Consider the following 26807-nt stretch of genomic DNA (forward strand, 5'->3'; position numbering starts at 1 on the left):
TGGGGTCCTGCTGGGGCATGGCTGTGTTTTGTCCCAAAGCAGCCGCACCTTAAACAACTTTCAACAGCAGATCCTGAGGATGGGTTGAGTCACCACCTCCATAGAAGAGGCCTTAGTAGTCATAGTTACCTACAACTAATGGAATTAGTATTTTACAAGTTACTAAAATTAATTAAAGGTCAGATTAAACTTTATTAAAAATTCTTCTAATATAGAAAACGAGAGGAACCAAACGCAACAAACTAATGCCTAAAGTTACGTCTCCTTACATCAGTTACTGTATTTACAGTGTTAGATGGAAGTAGTAGTCCTGGTATTTAGGGAGAACTACAAACACAAACAATACATTGTACAAACCCAATCTATCATTAACATTTCACTGCAGCAAATAATTCGAATCACTTGCTCAGACAGACAGCAGAACAGCACAGACAAATAATACTTCACTTTGTTGTTTTCACCAAAGGTTTTTCTGTACAGACTGAAATACTGATCAGCTCCCTGCTCCACCCCTCTGACACCAAAGGGCTTCCAGAATTGTGGCATGAATGCCATATATTATAAATGCTAATCAGGTTAATTTAGTGTGATATGTAGTTTTGTCAGCACCCCTGTACATTAAAGCAAGATGGTATACGCATCAGAATTTGTCATAAAAGAAAATTAACTATCCATTCTCTAGGTAAATTGAGAAACTGAAATCAAAGAGGTAAAACAACAGTGCTCAACTGCATATGTCTATAGATAGCATAACAACTTAAGGCTCTAACACTGTTGTACCATCATACATTTGTACCATCATACATTTCTGCTTGTGTACACGCGCACGCACACCCCAGGGGAATAAAGTTCCTATCTACTTTTTCAAGAAACCGTGAGCTAATTTAAATGGTCTTTCCCAAGTATGAAATTTATTAGCTGAAACCTCTCTGAAGTCTGTACTGCAGGAAATGAAAATATAATAGGCAAACACTGTTTCAGATTGCGATGTCTATACATATTGAAGTTTTTACACTATCTACATGACAATGATTAAATGTTTCTTTATAAGTTTTACTACTCATTTAAAAATGCTAAAGAAACTGTACAGTTTTTTTTTAAGAAGTTCATAAAAACGACTTTGTGTATGTTTCATATAAAGGGAATTAAGGGACAGGAGTCTGAAGACTAGAAATATGCAGTGTTGATCAAATCAATTTAAAGTCCGATCAAGCATTTAACCAAAAAATATTTCTAAAATGTAAATTTCTAGTTTTCTGTTCATCTTGACATACAGATGACCAAAGATACTATGCATTTTAAAATTAGGAAGAATTTAAGTTATGAGACCCTTATTTTAATCTGCGCTACATACAAAATGTATTGAAAAGCAAATATAACTATTAAATAATTTAATACACAAGTGTAGTCAAAAAGCATTGTACATTGTAGCAAATGTACATTGAGTTTCAGAGATACAAAATTACCAGGTTAATTCAAATTTACACAGTTTGTGAAATTCTGCGCACAGGAAGAAGGCAGGAGAAAGGGAAGGGAGTTTGAATTCAAATAGAGGGACCTATGGTGGATGATAGGTCAGTTGTCAAAAGATATAAACAAGCATGCCATTCTGTCCAGAGAAGATTGGAAATGCAGCACCACCCTCCTATGTAGAAGCAAGTGTTGGCTAGTCAGGTAATAGGTGAAATTCCCATGATTATTTTCTATCGCTTTACAACAAGCTTTCTATAATTTCTACCAATAGAACAAATCAATCCATATGTGCCATGGTATTGCCAACAAGAAGCTAGAAAATCACCTCTGCAAACTGAAGAACTGCACAGAGGATAATACATGGCCTCTTCATCACCCATAGCCTTGAAAACCACTTTCAAGACTTTGGGGCACAATAACTTCCCCTGAAAGCTTGAAGGCAGTAATGCCACAGGAGGCAACGTACCTGTATAGACTCAAGTAAACATGCCTGGCTTGTCTGGAGACCCTTCGTGTGAACCATCCCTAATGGTTTTGTTTCCTCCCCTCCACACTGCTTCACAGAAGAGGCATTTGACTAACATTTATAATAGATTTCTTTCAGTTGAATGGGAACATGATAGGTGAATAAAGAGCTTAGGGTGGATGACAAGAAGGCAGGCAAAGGAACAGTGCTTCTGAATAGGCCGATCTTTGAAGGGAATTATTTAAAAATATTTGTATTAATTTGAATATTACATTACAGAACAAGAATGTTCCCTATCAGTGAGAAACCAAGACAAAGAGAGACACACTCCCACCCCATTTTGTAAAGGCTCCATTCTTTAACACACATCCAAATGCAAAGTATAAACACTTCTAAACCAAGATTCTTTCATAGGATTTTCAACTGACCAGCACCCAGAACTGGAGACATATTTTTAAGACAAGTCAGCAACCAGAAGTTGAGAACCATGAGGGTGGGGTGCTGACCACCACTGACAATATGGCCACTTTCCATAAGTGTTTCAATGGGAGGTGGTGTCTGTTCAGCACTTTTGGAAATCCGGCCATAGATGTATGAGAAAGACTAATTGCTTCATGCTCCAGAGTAAAGAAGGGATGTCCTAAGACAGGGGTCTGGATGGCACATGGAATATGGCACCATTCACCTGAACATCATTGGCTGAAATCCAGACAAAGTGACTGCAGGGTCAGCGGCTTGATTGCCAGCGTGAAAAGTCTATTGCGCCAGTGCCCTTCCTAGTGGCAGATATCCATACCACAATCTGGCACCTTTACTGGCAGTCCCATCAGAGGCCAGGGACAGAATCCACCTGTTGAGAACTGAGGCCACAATGGTACTGTGGTACAAGCTTGCAGTGCTCTTATGAGGAGAGAGGATTTCTGTCCCCAGAGCTGTCAATCTGGGACCCTTCATGGGAATGCTGCACTGTGCTAAGTGTCAGTGATATAATTCAAAGGAACTCAGCAAAGTATACTCTAGGTAGCATTCCTCATGATCAACTGGCACAACTCTTCTTGGGTACAAGAACGGCATTCCAGTCTGGGCCACACAAAAAACCAGACGACATACACTGGAGATAGTGTGTCTTCTTTTAAATCAACACAATCACAAATGTTGTTTCTATTTGTATAATGATGAGAAACCAGGGATGCTTGTTTGCATAAAAGTACCCATAACGTCCTGTCAGCTCACAAAGATGCTGTTATCTTCCGAGTTCTGGAAAAAAACTAAGTTCATGCTGCATCAATTACTGCTCTGCAGGCCTGAAATTGAAGCATCTCCCCCTATCAGTTTTGGAGACAACCATCTTCCCCCTACTGTGCATCTAACGAAGCCTAAAATTACCATGGCTTGTGCATCAGCACAGCTCTGAGAACAGAGGTTAAACAGCTGCAGGGCAGCAAGCAGAAGGATCACATAACCCCATCGTTACATGGACAAAACAGATTTTTGTCCCATTTAAAAAAAAATACATATATCGCTCAATGATCAAGTAGTAGACTTTGATTTCTAGAAGGCAAGTAATGTGCAATCAGGCAGATGCCAGATTGCTAAATAGGAGAACCACCACCCCAAGAGACAAGTTTCAAATACACTCCTGCTAGATTCAACAATTTTAAGGTCAGAAAGTTGCCCCAAACATAAGATTAGCATTTCTTTAAAAAACCTACCGGTATTACTGGAATACCAGCAGTATTCCTTTGATTAGAAATCTTAATAAGTATTTTTCTCATGAAATATGCAGAATTAAATAGGTTTCAAAAAGAGGAAACACATTTAACCCTGTCTGATGACCTTTACACCACTCTGCACTCGACACGCTGGAATCCCCGCTCTGAGCTGTTGACACTGCTCCACAGAATTCACAACTGTCAAACTCGACTCCGCAAAATGGAAATGACTGAGTTGTGACATCTTTCCTATTTTGGCAGGCAGCTGGACAGCACACAGAGAAACACAGTAACTTCACAGCAGCAGGGTTCCAAAATTTGAAGTACAAAACAGAAAAGTTGCCGCCCAGCAGATGGAAAATCATTTGGAAATGCAAGATTTCCCAGGTGCATGTGTTATTCTGTTGTAAGCCTCTTCTATGCAGATATTCATGTCGGATTTGGGAACTGTCTACCCTAAACCACACACTTTGTTTTGCTTCTCTCTTCAACAGTCTACCTAGTAAATGAGCTAATTTTTACCTTCATGATGGGATTCCAATACTTTTGCCACTCTCAAAGCCTTGATACAGAAGAAGAAGAAAGGATGCCACTTCATGAACCAACTTCTGAAGCTTGTTGTAACCTATGGCTAGTCATGATTCTATCCAATTATTCCCAGGGAGTGGAGAGCACAGAAAACAATAAAAGCAGACATGCATCATTTCAGGTAGGGTTTAAATATTTAGATTATGATCACTGCTCCAATCTGAATACATTCTTCATTTTCTGGTATTGTCTTTTTTAAAAACAGACATCTAGCCAATTTAAGGAACAAGTGTTCCTCTTTGTCTAAACCTTAATTCTGGACAAGAGGAAAACAAGTTAAAACCAGATTGTGAGTATACACACAAACTAGCTGTATGTTCACACAGGCTACATAAAAGCAGCTTAAAATGCCCTTCTCGCTTTGTAAGTCTATGAAATGTACATTATGTGATTATCAATCCATTTCCTACGAGGCCCTTGCTAGAAGAGGAATTTGCTTTTTCTTCGTTGCAGAAAAGGTTGTGGGAAAATGTTCTGTTCCCCCCCATTTTGGCTACATTTTTTAAGCATTGTCCTGGTAGTTTCTCTTTCACAGGAGACTGGCCAGGCTGGTGGTGGGTCCATTCTGAGCCTGGAACTGTACAGGAGGCGGTCCATCTGTCCACTGAAAGATAACATACAATATGAAAAACCTATATTCACTACATAGGCGGGGGAAAAAAAATCACAGCAAGGTCACAAATGAAGAGTTGGCCACATAATATTTACCACATTGAGATAATAAAAATCAGGGTATCAAAAGTAGTTGAGAACCAGAATGTTTGATTTTTTTTTTTTTTTAAATCAGCCAGGAGTCCATTACTAGGAAACACCACAGAAACAAAATGCTGCTATTCAAACTGCCAGTCATTCCTGGGTCCAATTTTAATTTCAGACATTGGTCTCTTATTTCATTTGACCTAGGATTGACAGGCTACTGAGTGAATGCATTTCCTGTTCCTTCCCATAAGAATGTGAAGGTCCAATCCTGAAACCACTCACACAAGTACAGATTTGATGGATAGGGCCCCAAGTTGAGTTGGTCTGTACAAGTCAATTAAAATGTTCAAGCTACAACCAAAATTAAATTCAGTAAAGGCCTGTTCCTCACCCATCTTAATACATTTGGGTGTTTTACATTTTACAAAGTCTGCTGAGACAGAAAATTCATTTTTGTAATATACATTTTTTCCAATCCATACTATCTAGCCTATGCAATCAGAACATGGATTATAAAAAGCTCAGCAATGCAGGTCGACATCAAACTGAAGTCATTAGCACAGCACTATCACTGAAATCTGTGTCCTCTGGGATTGCAGGTTTTATACACATACTCCTGGAAATCACACAATTGCTGTGGGCATCTTTGTAAACAAGAGGTTATATCTCAAGCATTCCCACCCCTGGGAAATCTCTAAAGGGACCTACTGCAGACTAAGCAATTAAATGATTTCTTTCCATTCTCCCTCTCATTTGGTCCCCAGAAAGTTAAGACATTTAAATTATTAATAATTAAAAAACAAAATGGATTGACTTCTTTACCTCTTCAAAACAATTTGAGTGTCAAAACATTTTGACACTGATACAGTCAAAGTTAGGGAGTCAGAGGTTAAGGTAATTATCTGGATTCCAAATTAAGACACTGTATTTAGTTCTGTTAGAAGTGAATCTAAGTGGCTTCAGAAGATCAGCACATTCAAAGGGGTGAAAAACAAAATTCAGTTTATGGCAATGTCTCTATAGATACAAAATGTGAAATTAAACCAAAGACCTTTCTATTTAGGCACGGAAAATGTCAACAGTAGTGGATATTTCTTGCAGTGTACAAGACAATATCACTCTCAGATTGAAGATCTGGGTGCACTACCATAACCTAATATATCCAGAACATAAGTGGTTTCTTGCTTTTGAAAGCAAGAACTGTAAGTAAAATGAACCAGATGATGGGTTACAAAAACCACTTTGCTCATGCAATAATCATGCGACACTCAGGGAAAAGCACACTTGAGAAATAAAGACATCACCAACCTAACAGCCTGTACCAAAGTTAACTCATTAATTTGATCTCCATTTCTCTTTCCTGTTATCAGTCCATTATAAATATTAGGAAGCAGCCTGAAGTTTGGTAACTTACTGAGATGCTTGTGTGTTGGGGAAAGGGGTGGCAGACAAGAGAAGAGATCAGTGTGTTGCTTTACACACACCGCACGGTGGAAGAGGAAGACTACCTACCGTAATTAGGTTGTGTTCTGGAAGACTACAAGCTTCAATATGGTCCTGAAGAAGCTGCTGTGAAAAGTTCTGATGCATCTGTGCAGCCTCATGAGCATCCATTGCGTTTCCACAGGCTTTGTTCAGATCTGAAAGAAAAAGAAGTGGAGTGTGTCACATTTTTGTACTGAGAGAAAGATTAAATGGCTGACAGTTCGGGCAGATGGCATTTTTTAATTGCTTAAGAATGCCCCTTTGTATTGGCTGGAGGAAGAGGAGATCACTTGTGTAGCCCCATGTGGAACTTCCTTCCTGTCCCCTACTTTATATATTAAAAAAAAAAAAGTCATTTTCAAGGGACACTGAATCCAAAGTTTTTTAAATTGATCATTCCCCCCCGCCCCCCAAAAGTCTGCCCTTTAAATAGTATGCTCTGATACTTTTATAGCAACTCCTCAGAGAAGTTTAATGGTGTTTCTGCTACACTAGGGATGTTTATGAAGTTATTTTCAGCAAGGAGAACAATGAAAATAATGACACAGGGTTAGTCTACACTAGAAATACTGCAGTGGCACCACTACAGCAGCACTGCCTTAGCACTTCAGTATTCACACTACCTACGCCAACGGGAAGGGTTCTCCTGTCAGCATAGGTAAACACCTCCCCGAGAGGCAGTAGCTAGGTTGAAAAAATAATTATTCCATTTACCTAGCATGGCCTACACTGGAGATTAGATCGGCTTAACTATGTCCCTTGGGGTATGGATTTTTCATACCCCTGAGTGATGTAGCTGGGTGGACCTAACTTTTAGTGCAGACCAGGCAAAAGGCTGGAATTTTCAAAGGGACCCAGAGGAATTAGGCTCTTAAATTCTACTACCATTCAGTGGGAGTGAGACACTTAACTCCTAAGGCTTCCAGCTTAAGTACTGTCTACTGCACAAAGTAAACAAACTGAAAAGACAGAAAACACTCCCTCTTTCAATCCTGGTAATGCTGGGTGATACCTGTAGCTAGAGCAGTTAGATCATTCAGACGGAAAGGTGAGTTTGAAACTGATGGCCCTTTATAACAAAAATTTACTTTTCTTATTAGTCTACAACTCATTCTAAAGCACTCTGTGATAACTACCATGACAAGATGTACTCCAAGTGCTTTTACCTCAGCTACTTAATGGAAAGGCAAGATCAGACAGAACTGGACCAAAACGGCCAAAAGTGACATTTGGTGCTAACTTCTACCCTCATAGGCACTCCCGCCCAGTGTCTTCAGTAGGAACGGCACACTTGCATCTGAGGGCAGATTAATCTTAGATATTGTATAAAATAAAAAATATGCCTAAAATACTTGATGCTATTACACCAGCCACATCTCAGATTCCCCACTATTGCACTGTTCTATTCTGCACAATGAGAGGGCAGGAGAAAGTTTCACTTTTGCTGAACGGTCTGTTATCTTTCCCGGTTTCAAAACTTTTATTTGTGCTCAGCTCAACATTTATTCTCTTTTTATTTTCAACCTCTATGGACAATACGCCAGTAGCTCCACAAGGACCAGTAATTTTTACTTGAACAGAAAATATCGGCTTGTTGTCAACCTTTGACAGTGTGTCTAGGTTACAGTGCCATCTATTGGGAAAAAAGCACGCGACTGCATGTCTTGGTAATTACAAGGAATTATATTAACCTGACAGTAGTGCTGATTTTAATAGAAGTTGAGTTATAATTTTCTATTACAAAACTCAAATTTTGTGGAGCTTTAAAACTGCGCTGTTTTAATTCACTACAGGCTGAAACTTGACATCAGTGTCTTACCGTACGTAATGTTTGCTCATTTAAACTCGTTCATCCCTTTTTAGCTCAGACTTGCGCCAAAAGAGCCTCACAACACAATTCTCGCTCTCACATTATGAAGCGCTGTCTGGTGGAGGACAGTAGCACGTTGCATACAGGAGTCACGGTGCCTAGTGCCCCTTCTAGTAGCTTTGTCTCCCTCCACATTTGTCATTAGCATCTTTTTGGCACTGCTTGGGGAAAGCTGTCATAGCTGCCTTCACTTCACATCCCAGGCATTACCCAGTTTGGATTCTGCCTTTCCCGAGATCAGTTTCTGCCAAAGATGCTTGCCAGTCTTCCCCTCAACCCCAACCAGCATACACAATCCATTTGATTTCGCAGGCTGCTCTAATATTAGGTGACTGAAGAACTTAGTTTCAACACTAAATATCTCCGTTTATACAGAAAATTCTTATCACTATGACACTCTTAAGCAGGATGGAAGTTGGTGCACACACAGAATAGGTTCTCAGTGTAGTGTTTCAATAGGTAGTTTCAGCTAAACCATATTCCACTTCCAAAGTTAAAATACATCTGAAGTTAACTGAATCTTTGTTCACAAGAGAAAAATATAAGTTTTCAAATGCAATTTGAAGACAGATGGAGAATCAGCGAGGGGCTGTTCCCAATGTGAGGAACTGCAGTGAAGAAGGCTCTCACCCCAAACAGAGGTAACATCGTGAAAAGTGATGAAGAGGAGGCCCAGGCTAGACAAGCTGAGGAAGTAGTGTAGAAAAAAAGGTCAAAGGTAGACAGGAGCACTGCAGTGTTAATAGTTGTGTGAAATTTCAAAATGCCATGCAGAGCAAAGTGGAAGGGACAGCTCTTAAAGGTGCCAATCTGCCCATAATACTTCCATTTTGCCAGGGTACTCTCAGTGACTAGTAGCCAAGTGCTTTTTCATCAGCAATTCTATGATGCGAACACAGGAGGAATTTATGAAGTAAAGTTGCATTTTTTTGTGGTCCAAAAGGGAAACCAGGGCTAAATAGGTAGCTATCATTATGCACAAATAATCTTCAGTTAAGCAAAAAGACGAATTCTTATATCTTCTATTATCAGAAACCTGAAGCAGTGCTATCCTGCAGTGAATACGATACTTATTAGAAATCAAACTCTCCCTTAAGCATCTTGTTTAAAAAAAAAAAATAATATTACCAGGATGACAGTGCCAAGACAAAGAGCCTCTGGTGTGGTGTATTTTGCGGTCATACTGATTTGACTCCTAAATATTTTGTCACATTCTAGTGTACTAACGCAGGGCTGTTTTTTTAGTATGAGCAATTCCACAAACTGTCCATGTGCATGGCTCTCTCATCCCCCATTACTGAAGAGCTTTAATCTATTTCAAGGTGACTGCCATTTCCTTGAAAGAAACTTTATGAAAGACCTGTAATCACGTACAAGAACTGCAGACAAGAGGAAAATCTTAATCCAGGTGACTAGTGTCTGAAAAATGGTACTATCAGATGGCTGACTGTTCAGCAATCTATTCGCAGTAAATTAGAGGGTCACAGGCTAGTTACTAGTGGACAAGTAACCACATCAAGAATCAAGTGGACCTCTTGTAGGCAGTCCCAGCAGGTAACAGCCATTGAGACAGAGTTCCCCTCTCCACTCGAGGTCTCTCCAAGGCCTGGATAAGGCACATTGATGGGACAGTGTGGGGGAAGCTTATATTGCACCCGGACTGTGGATAAATCGAGGGTGTCGGTCTCCAGGCCTATCAATGCACCTCACACAAGAGCGACACTCACCTACAAATTAGAAAAATATTTCAATTGCCCAGAAGACTTTTTTAACCAAAGCAGCAGGAAAACAGGAGAATGTAAGTCTGGCCTTTCTTGCCTGCAGCGCTTAATGTGCAGCACAGTTTTCGTAGTAACATGACTATTTATATTAAATTGAAGCTGCAGGGTCAGTCAACTGTAGCATTAACACTGTCTGCCAAGAAACTAGTCAACATTTGTACAAAGCATCCTGGGTCTTGTGGGAATCAAATTAAATGATATTTATGTACGATGTGGTATAACAGTCTCCCCCGCCCTATTTATGAACGCTCTGACAGCAGCAGAAACTATGAAGTGAAATAATCAATGCTTGCAGTATCCAGGACACAGGACAGGGTGAAGCACAGAGCATAATGTTGAAAAAGGGATACTTTGTGAGAGAATCAACTACATACAAGGAGAAAACATCCTCTAGAATCCTGCCTATTCATTCACCCTCGCAGCAAGCTAACCTGCCTTTCTAGTCAAGAACTAGATCAACCTCTCTGTGGATTAATTTAACGCTGCTCTTGTGCTAGCCACATGGGATTGCTAGAGAGCAATACAAGATTCTCTCCCACCCCTTTTGCAAGGTGTTCATGAAGAGACACTGAACTGCAGGCATTAGTGATTCTACTGCTGTAGCAAAACATGCAGGGATGACCTCGGCATCCAAAAAAACTGGGGCTGGTGTCAAGGTTAAAGATTCAATAGGCTCCCGGAACAGCCAGTAGCAACCATCTGGTATTTTCTTGGGGTTTACTTTTTTTGTTTTCCCACTTGACCACCATCTCTCCCTCCAGGTTTAATTTCCTTTCCTTTCTTTCACCTTGAACGCTAATGCTGAACTAGAAAAGGTGACATTAAGATTTGAGACTACCACTTCTGCTATCAGGCACTGAAAAGCCACTCAACCATTTCCCCCCTCTTTTTCAGACTGTGCTGCACCAGCTCATAACTGTCCCCACTGTCAGCCAATGTATCCTGATCTTTTTCTCCTCTGGGAATCGCACCTCTTTAGTGATTAACAGGTGGTGTTATTACTAGGCAAACAAGATCAGCATACAAGTTGGCTGATAGTGGGAACAGTTAGGAGCTAGTGCATTAGTCTGAAAAAGTGGGAGAAAAATTTCTTAAAAATTACAGGCTTCCAATGATACACCAAAGGCCAAGATTTTCAAAAGGGACAGATTGATTTTGAATGTCCAATTTGCCACCTTAAAGGGGCTTGACTTTCAGAAAGTTCTGAGAACCATCCTCTGAATATCAGCCCCACATAGTGTCTTCAGGTGGGCACCCAAAATCACAAGATCATTCTGCCCAAAATCAGGCCATCAAGTGTGCACAGCTGCAAATGAAAGGTGACATTAGCATATGCGAGTTGCTGCACAGCAAGACTGATAGTCAGGATTTTTGACACTCAAGTGACTGGAAGAAGCACCTGATTTCCACGCACTTTAAATATGAGCATATCTGGTCATAAAATTAACATTTCTTGTCTTCAAGACACACACACACTCCTAAAAAAACTGAGTACATAAAATGTTTATGCCACTAGCTTCTTGGTAAGCATTAGAACCGAAAAGCATGGTCTTTTCCCTCTCCCCAATCCTGAGAACTCAACTTGCTACTTGTCTTGTATACAGACATATAGGAGCAACACTTTGACTAACTTACCTCGCAGCAGAGCTGAAGACCATAGTTGCACAGACATGTCTGGGATCTTGCTAGCAAGTTGCATGGCTGGTACCACCATGTTATTACTTTCCTAGTCAAGAATGCATATTAAGGTCAAACACTCATTGTAGCCACAGATATTTTTCTTTAAGGTATAAAAATGTCCCATAAAATGTATATAATAAGTGTCACAATGGAATGCTCACAGTCCCCCAGCTCTCCCCCCACCCCCACCCAAAGATATCCACCGCCAGATAGAATGTCTAGCTAACTCTTAACCCAACACTGTTCTCGTGTATTAGTTAAGATCTACTAAGGGCAATTTTCACCTATGCAGTAACATGACAGACAGCGTCACTCCTGGGCTATTAGAACCAATCTCATGTGAGATTATAATTCTTCTATATAACTCCAGTTTTGTTATTTCATCAGTTACTGGATCTGCTGCAGCAAACTAAATCCAAGCACCAGATATCAGAATTTATTTAGAAGAGAGAGTACAAACACCTGAACACAGTCTATACATTATGTGTATGACAGATTGACAGAGTACATATAGGAAGTTCAGAATTAAAGTTTACTGCTCCCTAATGCATAAGAAAAGCAAAGGAGGACTGAGAGATGGCAGATGTAGAGAAGGGCTACACTATACAAGGGGCCAATTAAAACTAGCAACTTTAAAGCAAGTGACCTATTAAGGATTTTGTTTCAATATATGAATCACCAATAATTACAAATATTAAGTTATTGCTGAAATTGAAACTTTGATAACCACAGAATGGCTGCCATGTTCCAACCCAGGAGGTGGCTGTGTTTCTGAGGTAGGACGGTAACCCCTAAAATACAGTCTAAAGTGGTCTAGGATCTTTCAACACAATAGGAATTGGAGTACATCTACTGGGCACATCAGGGAAAACATGCTGTGGCATGCATCAGCTTGTCACAGCATGAGGATTAAAAAAAAAAAAAGGATCTGAATTCAGAATCCTGTCTAAAATAATCCAGTTTAAACCATTTCTCCTCTACTTCGATCCTCTTTTCAAGTGATTTTAAACATTACAAAAATACAATCTTCTGAAATAGATTGCAAATGTCACTGCTTTGTCAATGTACCATTAAACATGCAAATCCCAAATTGAAAAGTCAATACGCTTCCCACTTTAGGTAGGATACTGCAATGTATGGAACTCTTAAAACAGATTAGTTTTACAAAACCCACTGATTTTTTGGGGGGGGGGGCAAATAGTAAGTAAAACAAGGGTCTCAGTAGTAATACTGAAGACTGTAAAAGCTTACCCTGTGATTCCCTAACACATAGAATATATGACCCAGGAGTACAAGAGAACATGCTGTTAATCGGTTCAAGTCTTCTGCATTTGACATTTTCAGTGTCTCTCGCAAAAATCGTCTACCAAAACAGAACAAAAATAAAACATTTTATAAAACATTCTCTTTTCCTTCTAATATGTAACAAACGTGTCATAACCATAATCCAGAACAGAAAGACTAACTGTGGAAGTCAAGAGGCAAATACTGGGACTCGGGAGACCTAAGATCTACTCCCAGCTCTGACACTGGCTGGTTGCGACACCTGTGGCATGTCACGTCCCCTCTGTGTGCCTCAGTTTCCCTATCTGTAAAATGGGGATTACAATACAGACATTTGTAAAGCACTTTTGAGATCTACCAATGAAGAGTGCTAGATATTGTCATTAGTAGAAATTCAAAGATGTAGAGAAGAAAATCTAAAGGGGAATTTCTCTAAACTGTTTGTCAATCCTATTTAGACAAACAGCAAGTATTAAAATCAGCCTGGACAAATTCAAGGGGAGAAGGATTCTGGTAGGCCTGGAAGAGGTCCCTTTCGCTCACCCCTTCCAAAAGGCACTGACTTTGCACTCACTTTGCTTCATTGTATCTGCCTTGGAAGAAGGAGAACAGTCCTCGGATGTAGAAAGCAGCTGCTCGGAGACAGTGAGAGCTGGGGAGAAAGCGATAAACTTAAATCCAGGAGTTTTACAATCATTACGTGCGTGATACAGGGCGATACATTCTAGGAATTTATTTGCCAACATTTCATAATCAAAGCACAAGTCTTTGCGCCAATGACTGAAAAAACGGTAAGACCCCTTCCTTGACATCAAAACTGTTCATTTGCTTTTCATGCTATGCTTTTTTTTATTTTAAGAATTTTACAAGGCAAAAACACCCTTGCAAAAATAGCATTTAGAAGATATCCAGAATCCTTACCTTACAGGGAAGTTGTGGTCTGGATTTATCCTTTCCAATAAACTGTAAAGCTGTAGTCAAGAAACAGAAATGGAAAAAAAATGTTTCTAACAAGCATTAGCTTACAACATGGGATACCAATGTTTTCATGGGAGCAGTACATAAAGCAGAATGCTGCAAGTTATATAAAAAACAAAGGAAACATTTGCTGTTACTGGCCAGAACACAGGATGGAACATTCCAACATTGGAAGGGTACCATCAGCTCAATATTGGCCCTAAAAATCAGGTTTATAAAGAACAATTTTCTATTTTTTTTAGACTTTAAGTGTTAGCATGAAACTTCAAATTTAACTGGAAAGACTTTTAATGGAAACATATGACTGGAGTGCTTGAAATCCAAAAGCTGAATCATCTTGCTAATTAACAAGAACCAGAACCTGACACTAGCCAAAAATTAAGTTGACTAATTTTCATTCTCCAGCTTCCCTTTTTAACGTGCTTCGTGCTTTTGCTTGTTCAAATTGACAATGTACCATTTGTCCACAAAAGACTTAGCATAACATTTGAAAGTACAGTACTGTTTCTGAAAAGTAGCTAAAGAACCCAATCGTAAGTGCTAGAGAGAATACACAAATGCTGCTGTACAAAATGATAAATACTTGACAGTTGATGTAAACTTCTTTGGGAAGAGGGTTGGTTGATAAGTCCTCTGTGGGTAACAATTAACACCTGCAAATGTCCATTTCCAAACACTTCGCCATCATTTAATTAATTCTCATTAAACTCCATGTAATGTAGATATTGCCCTTAGATACAGAGGGAAACTGAAATGGACAACTTAAGTGACTGGCTCAAGATCACAGAGGGAGTCAGTGACAGGCCTGAGATTAGGACTCAAGTTCCTGACTCCCACTGCTGTGCTCTAACATCTAAATCACACCTCTCTGTAGGATCCAAAATGCTCGTTTCCTTTAATGGTCTGCACTGGGCCAACTCATACCCTCAAGCCCCTGTAAGTATTATTATTAATAAATGACACTACTTTGATCAGATGGGTGGTTGCCCAACAAAGCACTTGTGGCAAAGCACACCAAGAATGAATAATCAAAGTGCTGTCCTAAAATTTGTTCCTCTTGCAAATATGCACCTTGTAAAGTCACAGATCAGAAGCAGCCAGACACATACCTCTTGATGTCTGTTGCCTTCCCTGATGTACACACTGGCCAGGTTTGTCACAATAAATGCCCACAATTCCTGATGTGTGGTGAGCTAAAACAGAAGAATATAAAATACAGACTAAAACCAGAAATAGCTGGAGTGGTATTCGTTACTAAGCAGCCTGTTTACAGCCCTCACAAGACAAAGAAATAGCCCAGCCCAGAAGATCCAAGCCATCTAGACACTCAAAAGTGCATTCGTACACAGAACTCATTTCTGAGAAGCTAATAAATATTAAACCCAACAGCAGTCTGTAAAAGTCTCTAAAGCAAAATACATGACAGGCAGCATTTAAACACCACATTCCTGTGGTGAGGCTTTTTTGTTTGGTTTCATTATTCCAAGCTCCTTAAGAATTTGCTGCTTCGTCTTTGTTTCTCTTCGGTCTCTTCATATTAAAGTGCTCTCAGTTTGGATGAGACGGAACTGCTAAGCCAGCTCTTTGAGCACAGCGTGCTCTGATATTGCCACATTCTAGTAAAGAGAGATTGTTGCGAGCACAAATGAGAATATTAAAGTACTCAGGCTCTGCACCCCCCAAATCTTAATCCTCCCCCTCTCATCAGGAATAGTGGAATGATCCATTCAGATGTTTCACTGGGTAAGATAGCTTTGCCTTACCCAAGGAGATGTAAAGCAATACACATGGCTGCTTCATAAAAGGTTACTAGAGGATAGACCCTAGAGAAATCGAAGGTAAGTCTATTCTGTGCCCACTTCTACATTTAATAGAGCTACAGCAAGTAGTTTTAGCATTAAATCTTACCCGCAATGCTGTAGTAAACTGTGCTTCTGCATTGTCCATGCAATTAACAGAAATGCAGTAAAGCCCCTGTAAAAGAAAGTGCATTTTAGACTAAGCATTCTAGTAATTGTAGCAAAATTGCAATTCTGCAAGTAAAGGAGATGATCGTAAGTCTGATCCACTAAATCCTGAAGTTATGAGGCATTAACAGGAAAACAATTTAATGTGTTATGCCAGACACCACCAAGCCTCAGTTTTGTTTGGTTCACTTGAGAAGATCAAGTAATTCCTGTATTGCCAACTTCTCATCCTATTATTGTAAAGTTCATTTCTTCTTACAATCTGTTTCATAGAACATTAAAAATACAAATTCTACATACAGTGAATCATCTGATGCTTATTCTGTTACCAAAATGCATTCCCTAAAGCATACAATATACCTTGTGGATGTTCACTTGCAAAGCTCCCATACTTAAATGTGCTGTATTTTTAAAGGAGAAGCGTTTAAATAGTTAACAGTTCTACGGCTATTACAAAATGCTTGGTGTTTGCTTAAAAGACAGATTGAGGCAATTCACAAGATTTCTAGAAAATGATTAAATGATCTTGCTTGGTGCAAGTCTAAAAAACGGGCTGAGGTTTGCATCACTATAACAGTTATCTGTAATAATGAAGGTGGAACTCTAGGTATGGTGCCCTGTATAGGCCAAAATTCAACAGTAATCGTGTGTACTCACTAGGAGAGTATGCAGCTGCGCAGCATGATTAGAAAACAGTCTGGGAGATTGCTGGCAGAGTTGACAGACTTGTGAGATCTGTTAGAAAAAAATATTTTAAAAGGTTAAACCAATTATTTCTTTATTACATCTAGGCTGAGCCTGTCCCCACTTCCCAACTGCCTGACCTGTAAGAGCCATTCAGCTTATTACTGTGCTTGGCTCAAAATGAAGTTAAGCTGTGCCTTGCCCCTTTAAAGCAGAGCCCAGACACGCTGCAAGCTAAGCCTTACATAGACCGGTGTGCATACGCTCGTCCCCATACTGGGATGCGTGCACCAGTTAGTTTTCAGAATTATTTGCTTTATGGTAGATTCTATCATGTGCTGGGCACTATCCACCAACATGAAGTCATGGGTCCTGTCCTGAAGAGCTCACAATCCAAGACAACAGACAACAGACAAAAGATGGAAGAGAGGGACAAAACATTCAAAGGGTTTAAAAAAAAAAAACGCCATGAACTATCACCAACTGCTCCTTTATTTAGGCACTATTACTTGGCTAATTTCTTCTAAGCGCTGTGGTAGGCAGTGTTAAACAATTTGAAAGGTCAGTGGACCAATTCAGAAAGCATGTTTCATAAATAAGGGATGGAATGGAAGACAATGCAGATGTTTGGGGGAGGACTGGACAAAAGGGAAGCTGAGACCAGTATTACCATCAGAGGGGAGAAGGCGGTCGTGACTTAACAAGACAAAGATAAGTAGGGAAGGGCAGAGTTGTGAAGGGCTGGGAAAGCCGGTGCAATATGCCTGAGCTTGAGTCAAATAGAGAATGGGGAACCAGTGGAAGAATTCAAAAGGGGGATGACACATGATCAGAGGAACAAACAAGGAAAATGAATCTTCAACTGCATTTTTTATGAACTATCAGGATGGAGAGGAGAGCCTGGATGACAGTTTTAGCTGTCTGGATAGAAAGAAACAGTTGGATTTTATATATGCACAGTTTGAAGTGCCTCGTGGTGGACACTATGTGGAAGTAAGGGAAAGAAGAGTTGAAGACAACTCTAGTTATGGGTTTGAGTTAAGAGTGACAGAAAAGAGGATGAGGGGAAAAGTATCTGGAACTCAGCTCTGGCCATTAGCAAGCTATACTATTTTAAAACCCTGTGACTAAAATCTCTGAAGTGCTCTCAAATGAGGTATGGATGGAAGTTTAATTTCAAGGCTTAAGAACCTTGTCAGTGTCTTAAGGATTGCCAGACACTGCTATGCATGTTAGTAGTTACACTAAGACTACTGGGATTCCAGCGAGAGTCTGAACATGTTATTTGGAAATTAAATTTCCATCTTTTTAAACTAACATTTATTGCCAAGATTCATAAATATTCAGAAGATTAAACAAGCATGGAAAGATAGTTTTACCTCCTGCAGTGCTGTAGCTTTGTGCCCCGTGACAAGCCGACACATGATAATATGTTCCAACAAAATAACTTGGAAAGATGACAAAATAGGACTGCAGTCCAACACTAAGAGGGAAGCAAGGGTAGTTCAGGAAATAAAGTTATATAGCACTATAACATCCTAACCCCACAGCCTAGGCCCCAGATTTAAAAATTTTATTAAGATGACGTTAAAATAAAAATAGTGAACAGAGTTTGAGCATAGAAGTTTCTGGTTATCAGGGAATAACATACAGATTATCGAGGGTGCAAAGTTTGGTTTAAGATAAGGCGGCATGAGGAATACATAATCTGCAATGTCCCCGATTGGGGGTAAAAAACTACTACAAAGCTAGCTTCCCTCATGCCAACGGTTCAACGTAACTTCAGCACAAACACTTCTGAGCAGAAGTCTATATGAACTATGTGGCATTGGAGAAGCCTGCTTGCTCCCACCTACTGTTTCAGTTGCCACTGGGGAAGTGAGCCTATTTTTAAAACGAGACTTGTCTCTTGATCAGGGAATAATGGCAATCCAAGCTTCACTTAGCGGAATCCCTGGGGATCATGACTTTGCTTCCAATAAGTGAGATCTTGAATAGTCCAGTGATTGGATAGACAAGATTCCACACATCAGTTTAAAAACTGCTAGAACTGATAAATTAATCTTTTTGTACTCCCATAACCCAACAGACTAACCAGTAAATATATACGGGAAAGAATTCCTGTTCTGGAATCAGATCTTAATAAACCAACTTTCAGACCAGAGCAAAATTCTTACAGCTGAGCAGTAAATCCTCATACATAGGTTTATGGAAGTAACCCTGAACAGATCAATAGCATTAGAAGTGCCTGTTCTTGCAAGTAGATTGCATTTTTTGGTATTTTTATGTTAGCACCAGATAAAGGTGCCTTGCAGCTCATCAAAAGTTTTAACCCCAATACTTACTTTTTAGCTTTTCTAGCTGCATGAGTGCTTTGTCGGTGTACTTTTGTGCCTTCTCCAGGTACCCTGCTTGCATGGAATGCATCACTGTCACCTGCCACAGAACATAAGAAAGAGGGTCTGAAAGTCTAGAGCCACACTCCAGAACCAAAGTCAAAACAATTTAAATCGTCAAACTGAAATCTAGTCTAGTTAAGTATTTTCAGGCACATGGAGTCATATCTCCTTGCTTTGTTAAAACCATAAGCTTCTGCCACGGTCAGTCATGAAGAACCAACATAGCTCTAGGAGAATGAACTGGATTCTACTCGGCTCATGTAACGATGTCATTGTTAACTAAGTTTCATTTTCAGGGCTTCTTGTACAACTCCTTTAAATGGTGCCGTTACCGAAGGGAATAAAAAGTTGCATAGGTGTCACAGACCAGAATTTGAAGCTAATGGTAGAAGTACAACAAAGCAACACGCAGCCTGAAAAACCTTTATTACCAGTGATTATGGACAAGCTAGAAAAAACAGCGCGACTTTCAGATCCCAGGTTTAGTTGGCAGGGATGATTGATCTGGAAATTAACACAATGATCATGATGCCATCTTTACAAAGTCACTTTCTAGAGCAAAACTCCATAGATTAACTGCTCTTCCAAGCTGAGTCTCCCACAATATAGGGCATCCACTGCTATTTAAAAGACCTTGATTGCCAACTGCAGCTTACCATGTGGTGACTTGGACTACTAGGAACTAAATTTGAGAGTACCAGATTCATGCTTACTTGTGACCACTCTGGTCTCGAGAAGCAAAAGGCTATTCCATTAAAAAATACTATTTAAAACACACTACAACAGGGTGCAGAATGGCAAGCTCTCCGAGCCAATTCTTTCAGACCATGTTTTCCATCTGTTGGTTGTTTTAAGCCACATAAGTCACCATACTCTGACCTCAGTAAGTTTGAACTTACAGGATGAACTGCATCTTTTTGATCCCCGCGGAGAGCAAGGGTCAAGCATTAGATGAGAAGAACTATGTACATGTGGGAGGGCAGAAGTAAAAACTCTGCTCTGTGCTGTGCATTCAGTCCATACATAACAACGGCAAATTCCACACCCATTTAAAGAAGTAAAGTGCTTGTACTCTGGATCATACTCTGGATACAAGGTTCATCCTGACATGAAATGGGCACATTTATCCCACACCTCATCAGTTAACAATGGCCGCTTAAGTAAAACAAAGCTTCTCACCAGGTAGACCAGCACACACATGTGCTCCTTCGGCAGCCAGTGAAAGAGATCTGCTGGGTTGCTGGGTAGAATTTCATCGTCATGAAGAGTCGATATGGTCTGAATGCACTGCTGCAGCTGCTTCAGACATGGTTTCACACTTTTCACCTGCGAAAGTTGATTCATATCAGACACAGGTCATGCCATCTGGGACAACACCTGAATATGTATATAGTTCAGTAAACATGCCAACCAGTTAACAGTCCTTGCCTTAAGGAGTTTAGTCTACTTTAAGGCATAAGCTGATGCAGTAATTTCACAACACACCACAGCCTTTTGGACAGGAATCTTTCCATGATTCACAAACATGCAACTTTGCAGAATTATCATTCACATACCTGCCCAGCATCCAGGTAATGAGTCACCTGTAGCACCAAGAAGAATACACGCAATGATTCTTTCTGGATGGGATTTCCTTGCCAGTTTTCAACGATCTGTCCGCACAAAGTAAGGAGTGGGTGCACTTCCTGCAGTTTCCGTTCCATTAGAAGAAGCTATAAGAAAAGCATTTCATGTATAAACAGTGCAGAGCAAACAGCTTAAATGCTCAGTGAAGCTGAGTCGAAGCTGTTGAGTGCTCTTCCCTTTTGAATGTCGAGCCTCATTTATTCAAGTCCCTAAATGTAGACTTAAGATGTTAACTTTAAAGGCACCCTTTTTTAAAAAAGAATTGGTCATTATGTGTTACTGGACCTTTTATCTTGCATCACAAAAGGGCTTCTTCGTGGATTATAATCAACTTCGTTAATCTGAGATATGCCTAACTAACAGTGCTTGATTTCTTCATGAAATTACTTGTGTGTTATGTGTATTATATTTGTGTATTATGAGCAGGCAAGACATTGAACTACATAAGAATCCTGCATGCCAAAGAGCAGATTTCAGGTGCATTTCAAACATCATGCTTGCTTACGGAAATGAAGCAGAATATGTTTGGCACAAGGAAGGCACACAACACACATTCAAACCAGACAATTTCAAGACCAATAGTCTTATTTTGTCCCTATAAACTGTATGAACTGAAGTAATAGTATTAACTTATTTGTTACTCTTAAATATATCCAACTTACCATCCCTTTACTTAGCAGAAACAGTGCCCTGAAATAAAACAAAACTGTGTCACAGCTCTAAGAAGGTACAACACTGAACAAGATATACTCATGAGAGAGAACTCAGGGTGAGAGCCTGCTGCAGATCTTTTCAGCACGGACTATACGAGGTCGGAGGAAACAAGCTATTGGTATAGGCATCACACTTATAATGCTTAGACTGCCTGGGACGCTGGATCAAAAGTCTAGTACAGGGGTCGGCAACCTTTCAGAAGTGGTGTGCCAAGTCTTCATTTATTCACTCTAATTTAAGGTTTCACATGCCAGTAATACATTTTAACGTTTTTAGAAGGTCTCTTTCTATAAGTCTATAATATATAACTAAACTATTGTTGTATGTAAAGTAAATAAGGTTTTTAAAATGTTTAAGAAGCTTCATTTAAAATTAAATTAAAATGCAGAGCCCTCCGGACCGGTGGCCAGGACCTCGGCCGTGTGAGTGCCACTGAAAATCAGCTCGTGTGCCAAAGGTTGCCTACCCCTGGCCTAATAGAACCAACTCAGACCTTCACCTTTTCATGGTAAATGAAGTCCATGGAATCTATCATCTGAGGACCTTTGAAATGAGATCTTCCTAAAAGAGGTCCTGCCTGCTCTGCAAGGCCATCATCCCATGGTCCTATTTATCACAGCACAGGTGTCCTTGGTCAAATTTTGCCCTCCCCCATTACTGTGCACCGTGCTGTGTGCACTGGCTGGGTGCGAACACCCCAGCGGTGGCAGCACAGACTTTAGCGTACCTCTGACGTAAAAGACACAACATAAGGTAAATTATAAGACAATATGTGGGGTGGGAAAAGAGGGGTTTAATCAAACTTTTGCTGTTTATGAACCAAACCACAGAAAACACCCATTGTCCTCCACTCAAAGCAGCAATAAGGGTCCTGCCAGAGCTAGAAGAGGAAGGCAAGTTTAAAGTTGGAAAAAGGAGTCCAAATCACAGTGCCAGGGAATTAAAGAGTCCGAGGCTTTAGGTCTGTATCTAGGCCTTGGAAGGTCCCCATTTGCAGGGGAACCAAAGGCTAAAGCCTACATGTTGGGAAGATTTGAGTAGATGAGGAAGGCAAACAAAATTCTGTTTAAGAATAAGGATCTCAAGAGCTTTGGTGCAGAGTGCTGGTATTTATTTTCTGCTAAAAGCAGCCTTGGATAGGCGAGAGCAAGAGATTCAGATTTGAGAGCGAGAATACATGAGAATTACTGGTTTGATTATGATGGATTTACAGAAGCTCATTTGCAACCAGTGTCTATGTAAATTAGAATAAATTAGGAGAGGCAGATGAAGGAAACATACCTGGTATATTCTGATCCTACTACCCGGGCATATTCTGCTCCAACTCCTAGAAGGTCACATGCAGATACCAAATCTTTTTCAAGTGTGTGAAGTTGCTGAAGAGAAAAAAAATGGTTAGTTTTCAAGCTAGTGTTTTTAATGACTCAAACTTCCAGTTATGGTTTTTGGTTTTTTTCCTTTTTTGCTCTAGGTACATAGTCCTGTTACAATAATTGGATATTTTGTTATGAAATTAAAGTTTGATACAACTGCTTAATAGGAGTTCTTTACATGTCACCTAAACATAATAGAAGCCCTTTTCAGGAAACCTTTCCTATTTCTCTTCTGGAAAAAGTCTTCAACATTTCAAAGAAAATCCCCTTCTAAACATTTTTTTTTACACTTATCCAAGTTATCATAAAGTAGAGGTGGTCTATTCTACATACAGCCTAATCTAAACCAAACATACAGTCAATAGCAGTGGTTCCTTTGGCAGGGAAGGCACTATCACAAAGTCAGTGAGCACCACGTGATATTCAATGCTCCAGGCCAGGGAAGAAGAGTGAAGTAGGGTTTTTTTTTTTGTTTGTTTGTTTTTTTGTGATGCAGCCTTAGTTTTTGAAATTGGAATTTTCCCAATCTCCAGCCAAAAAACCAATTCATCTCAGTGAAATGTGTAACAGAATAAAGAATTCAGGCCTTTTGATCAGAAAGGAGCTAGAAACATGCCACAATACCAGCAACATATTTGGGGGTTGTAAGAAGAATCCTTCACAGATGCACAGAATATAACTGGAGGTTAAGCTTCCTATAAGTACACATACAACTCACTGATAGGTAAACATTTGTCCCTTAATTAACAGAAGTGCAAGGCTCTCAAAATCTCAACTCAAATTACACAAACAAGTCATTTTCAAGGAAATAAGTTGTTGCTATTTGCTTGAGCCTATACAGAACAGGGGAAGAAGAGGAGTAAAGGTGAATGTTAACACATCCTTCAAGAGAATAGTTTGGCAAGCTTCCTTTGAAAGAAAGTACCTCTAAAGATCAATTCCCTCAATTCTTATCAAACAGCCTTCATTGTATTCTGCATACCTAACAGGGCTGCTGAGAAAAGGTATATCTTGGAAGAGATATGGCTGAACAGTGCTCTCTTGACTGTGCAGGTCCAGCAGAGAGCATGACCTGCCTCTCTCACTGCGTGGTTAGCCTGTAAACTCTTCGGATGATATGATGTGCTTCTAATCTTAACAGGCTGGGATACCCTATAGATAGGTTAAGAAGTATCCTCTGAACACATGGACAACAAAAGTAAGGACAAGATGTCAAGCGCACCTCCTAATTCCAAGATTGTTCTCAGATGATGCCTAAAAACCAGTACTGTGTTAAATGTTCAACTGAAGCCATGCCTAAGAACATTTACGAAACAGGGACATTAACATTTCTGATGTTGACCTGAAGCCTTTGTAGTAATTCCACTTTCTAACCCAGTTCTGCTGTGGATGTTAGGGCAAGTGGAAAACAGTGGAACCCACACTTCTATCACACTTTCCTCAGGCAGGAAACTCGCTATTCTATCCAGTCAGACTTTATGGGGAGATTTTTGTTTTATGTACATTTTGAAGGGGATTCTTCCACCTTTTCTCAGGATTCTGTGTCCCTGCTAGAATCCTGAGGATCCCGCCCTCCCTTCTCCTGCTAGCCACATCATCACCCATGCAGGCAAGGAGGCCTGTACTAGACTCCATTTGAAGTCTAGCACAATAGTACAACATGAAGCACTCTCGACAATTCAGTCTATCCACTAGTCCCAGCCACTGGATGAAGAGACAGACACCCAAGCCTTGCTGCGTCTGCAGTAATACAGAAGTATTCTCTCCTCTTTGCAAAAATCTAGAAATTTACAAGTGCATTATACTTTCTTCCTACCATTTTCACAGTCCTTTTATGTAGCTTTATAAGGCACCTGAATAATACTTACGGCAAGCTGAAAAAGTAGTCTACAGTGCCAGTAGGGAGTCTGCTGTGAAATCTGGATGGCTTTACGCAACAAAGGCTTTGCTGCATCAACTGAATTCTGAAATAAAAATATGTACCTTAAATTCAACAGTAAAACCAACCTATATAAGGAATCTTCAGCACTAAAAGCAGTGAGATTTAATGAAAGATATTCTGGTTTGGTCCCAATTTAAAAGTCTTAAGGCAAGAAAACAAACAAAACTGAAAAGAAACACTGACATGAGTAATCAAATTTGCAGTCCTCTAAAGATGTGCTGAACAATATTAGTAAAATCCATCTGTACACTCACATAACCCTTCATACACGCACAAAAATGCATACTAGAGATCATAAATGGGCTTGCTTGCAAAAACTGAAGACCCCTTTTTAAAACCTTTTAATAAATCTAATCCAAAATATTCAAGGCACATAACAAAAGTATCTCAGGCAACTCCAAAAAAGTTAGCCTGTCTTTTCCTCCATTACTAAAGGAATAAGTAAGGATAGTAAACTTATTTTATCACAGAATTTCTTAATTGTAACAGTAATAGCAACCAGCATAACATGATATATTGAAACACCTTGGAACTTCCATATTACTTCACCATAAATTAAGCTTCCCTGCACCAGAGATCACCCATAATCTGGAGTATGTTGTAATAATGTGTGCACATGTGGGTCTAATAAAAAACATATATATGTAAATAGTCAAAAACCCTCCATCCCCTCGATAGGGCATTTATGATCAGCAAAGTACCATTTTTTTAGGAGCAGCCTCAATACGCTTACCTCTTGACAGTACAGTTCAGACAGAAGGCTTGCTGCTTCAAATTTAACATCTTCAAACTGTGGAATCTAGCAGCCTCAGAGTTAAGTAAATATTAAACTTTGTTGCAATAAGTATTAATCCACCAATCAATGCTCAATATACCAAGTCAAAGCTTACAAATTTAAGCAAGAAGCCCATGTCTGGAAATTGGGGAGAACTACCTACAAAATACTGAAACAGATTCACTCTGGCCAGTTATGTTTGCCGAAATATGTCTCATTAAGTCCAGACTCTAAAAGTGAGTTTTCAGCTGTTCAAGTTCTACTGTCAGATGGTCAGGAAAGGATACTTGTTGTGATATCAACCACTGTAAGAGAAGACAACAGATTACAGTAGTTAGTGCAGAGTCAACAATACTAAGGGGTTAATTTAAGAAACTGTCCCATGGCCACCCATTCTCTCACGCTACAATTTCTTTGGGAAACAGAACATGGCTTATGGGCCTCAATCAAGGAGTCGGCACGGTCTCCTGCCACGGCATGAAACCTTTCACTCTCCCCACCCCAAAAATCTCCCCACCAGCCTGCCCCCCGGCTCAGTAGGGCACCAAGTCACGAGCTGGCTGGGGCAGAGAGGGGCAGAGCAGCTGGTCATCAGTGCAGGGAGAGCTATGGTCAGTGGCGGTCAGCCCCTGCCCCAAGTGTCCTCCCCCAGCCCCCCACTCACTCCCAGCCTCCTCTGGTGCCCGCTACCCCCCGGCCTGCGCCGCCGCTCACCGCCTTCTCGAGGTGCCCGCGGGCCTGGTCCCCGTTGCGGGTGTGGTGGTAGAGCACGGAGCCCAGCTGCAGGTGGGTGCGGGCCTCCATGCGGGCCGGCGGCTTGCGGGGCAGCACGGCCTGCAGGCAGTGCACGCACAGCCGCACCTTGGGCGGGCTCGACGTGCGGAAGTGCTCGGCCAGGCCCAGCAGCGCCAGGTACCACGACTCGCCCCCGCCTCCGGGCCCGGCCCCGCCGCCCGAGCCCGCCCCGGCCCCAGCGCCGCCCCCGCCGGCCTCCCCGGAGCCCGAGCCCGCCGCGCCCCCCGCCGCCTGCTGCGGCGGCGGCTGCTGCTGAGGGGCCGCCCCGGCCGCCGAGCCCGAACCACCCGCCGCTACCGCCGCCATCTCAGGGCCGCCGCCACAACGCGGGGGCGGGAGCGGCTGCCCGCGCAAGGGCGCATGGGAGATGGAGTCGCTAGCCTGCCTCACCGGCCAGGGCGGCCCCGGCGCGCATAGGTCACGCGAGAACTCGGAGCAAATCCCGCACTCACTTCCGAGGAGGGCCTAGTCTCCGCGAACAGACTCACGGGAAATGTTGTTCTTCTCCCCCGCCTC

General features: G+C 40.9%; 1 protein-coding gene across 2 annotated transcripts; it reads right to left on the reverse strand.

Moving 5' to 3' along the window:
• Positions 1–172: 172 nt before the first annotated feature.
• Positions 173–26671, reverse strand: MAU2 (MAU2 sister chromatid cohesion factor). 2 transcript variants are annotated; one of them, XM_005278955.5, is made up of 19 exons: positions 26211–26667; positions 25784–25801; positions 25455–25520; positions 24648–24743; positions 22688–22782; positions 21355–21382; positions 20623–20778; positions 20246–20392; positions 19013–19103; positions 18047–18150; positions 16641–16718; positions 15925–15990; positions 15126–15209; positions 13960–14009; positions 13613–13690; positions 13006–13117; positions 11710–11800; positions 6451–6578; positions 173–4843 (listed from the first exon to the last, which is right to left on the reverse strand). In XM_005278955.5, the coding sequence occupies exons 1-19, from the start codon at positions 26595–26597 to the stop codon at positions 4769–4771; spliced, it is 1950 nt and encodes a 649-aa protein (XP_005279012.2). In that variant the 5' UTR covers positions 26598–26667; the 3' UTR covers positions 173–4768. The 2 variants fall into 2 exon arrangements, 1 of the variants encoding a protein (XP_005279012.2); XR_006177190.2 differs by lacking the exons at positions 11710–11800; positions 13006–13117 and having other exon boundaries at positions 26211–26671.
• Positions 26672–26807: the final 136 nt, after the last annotated feature.

The sequence above is a fragment of the Chrysemys picta genome, chromosome 25 (assembly GCF_011386835.1).
Source record: "Chrysemys picta bellii isolate R12L10 chromosome 25, ASM1138683v2, whole genome shotgun sequence".
Taxonomy (NCBI): Eukaryota; Metazoa; Chordata; order Testudines; family Emydidae; genus Chrysemys; species Chrysemys picta.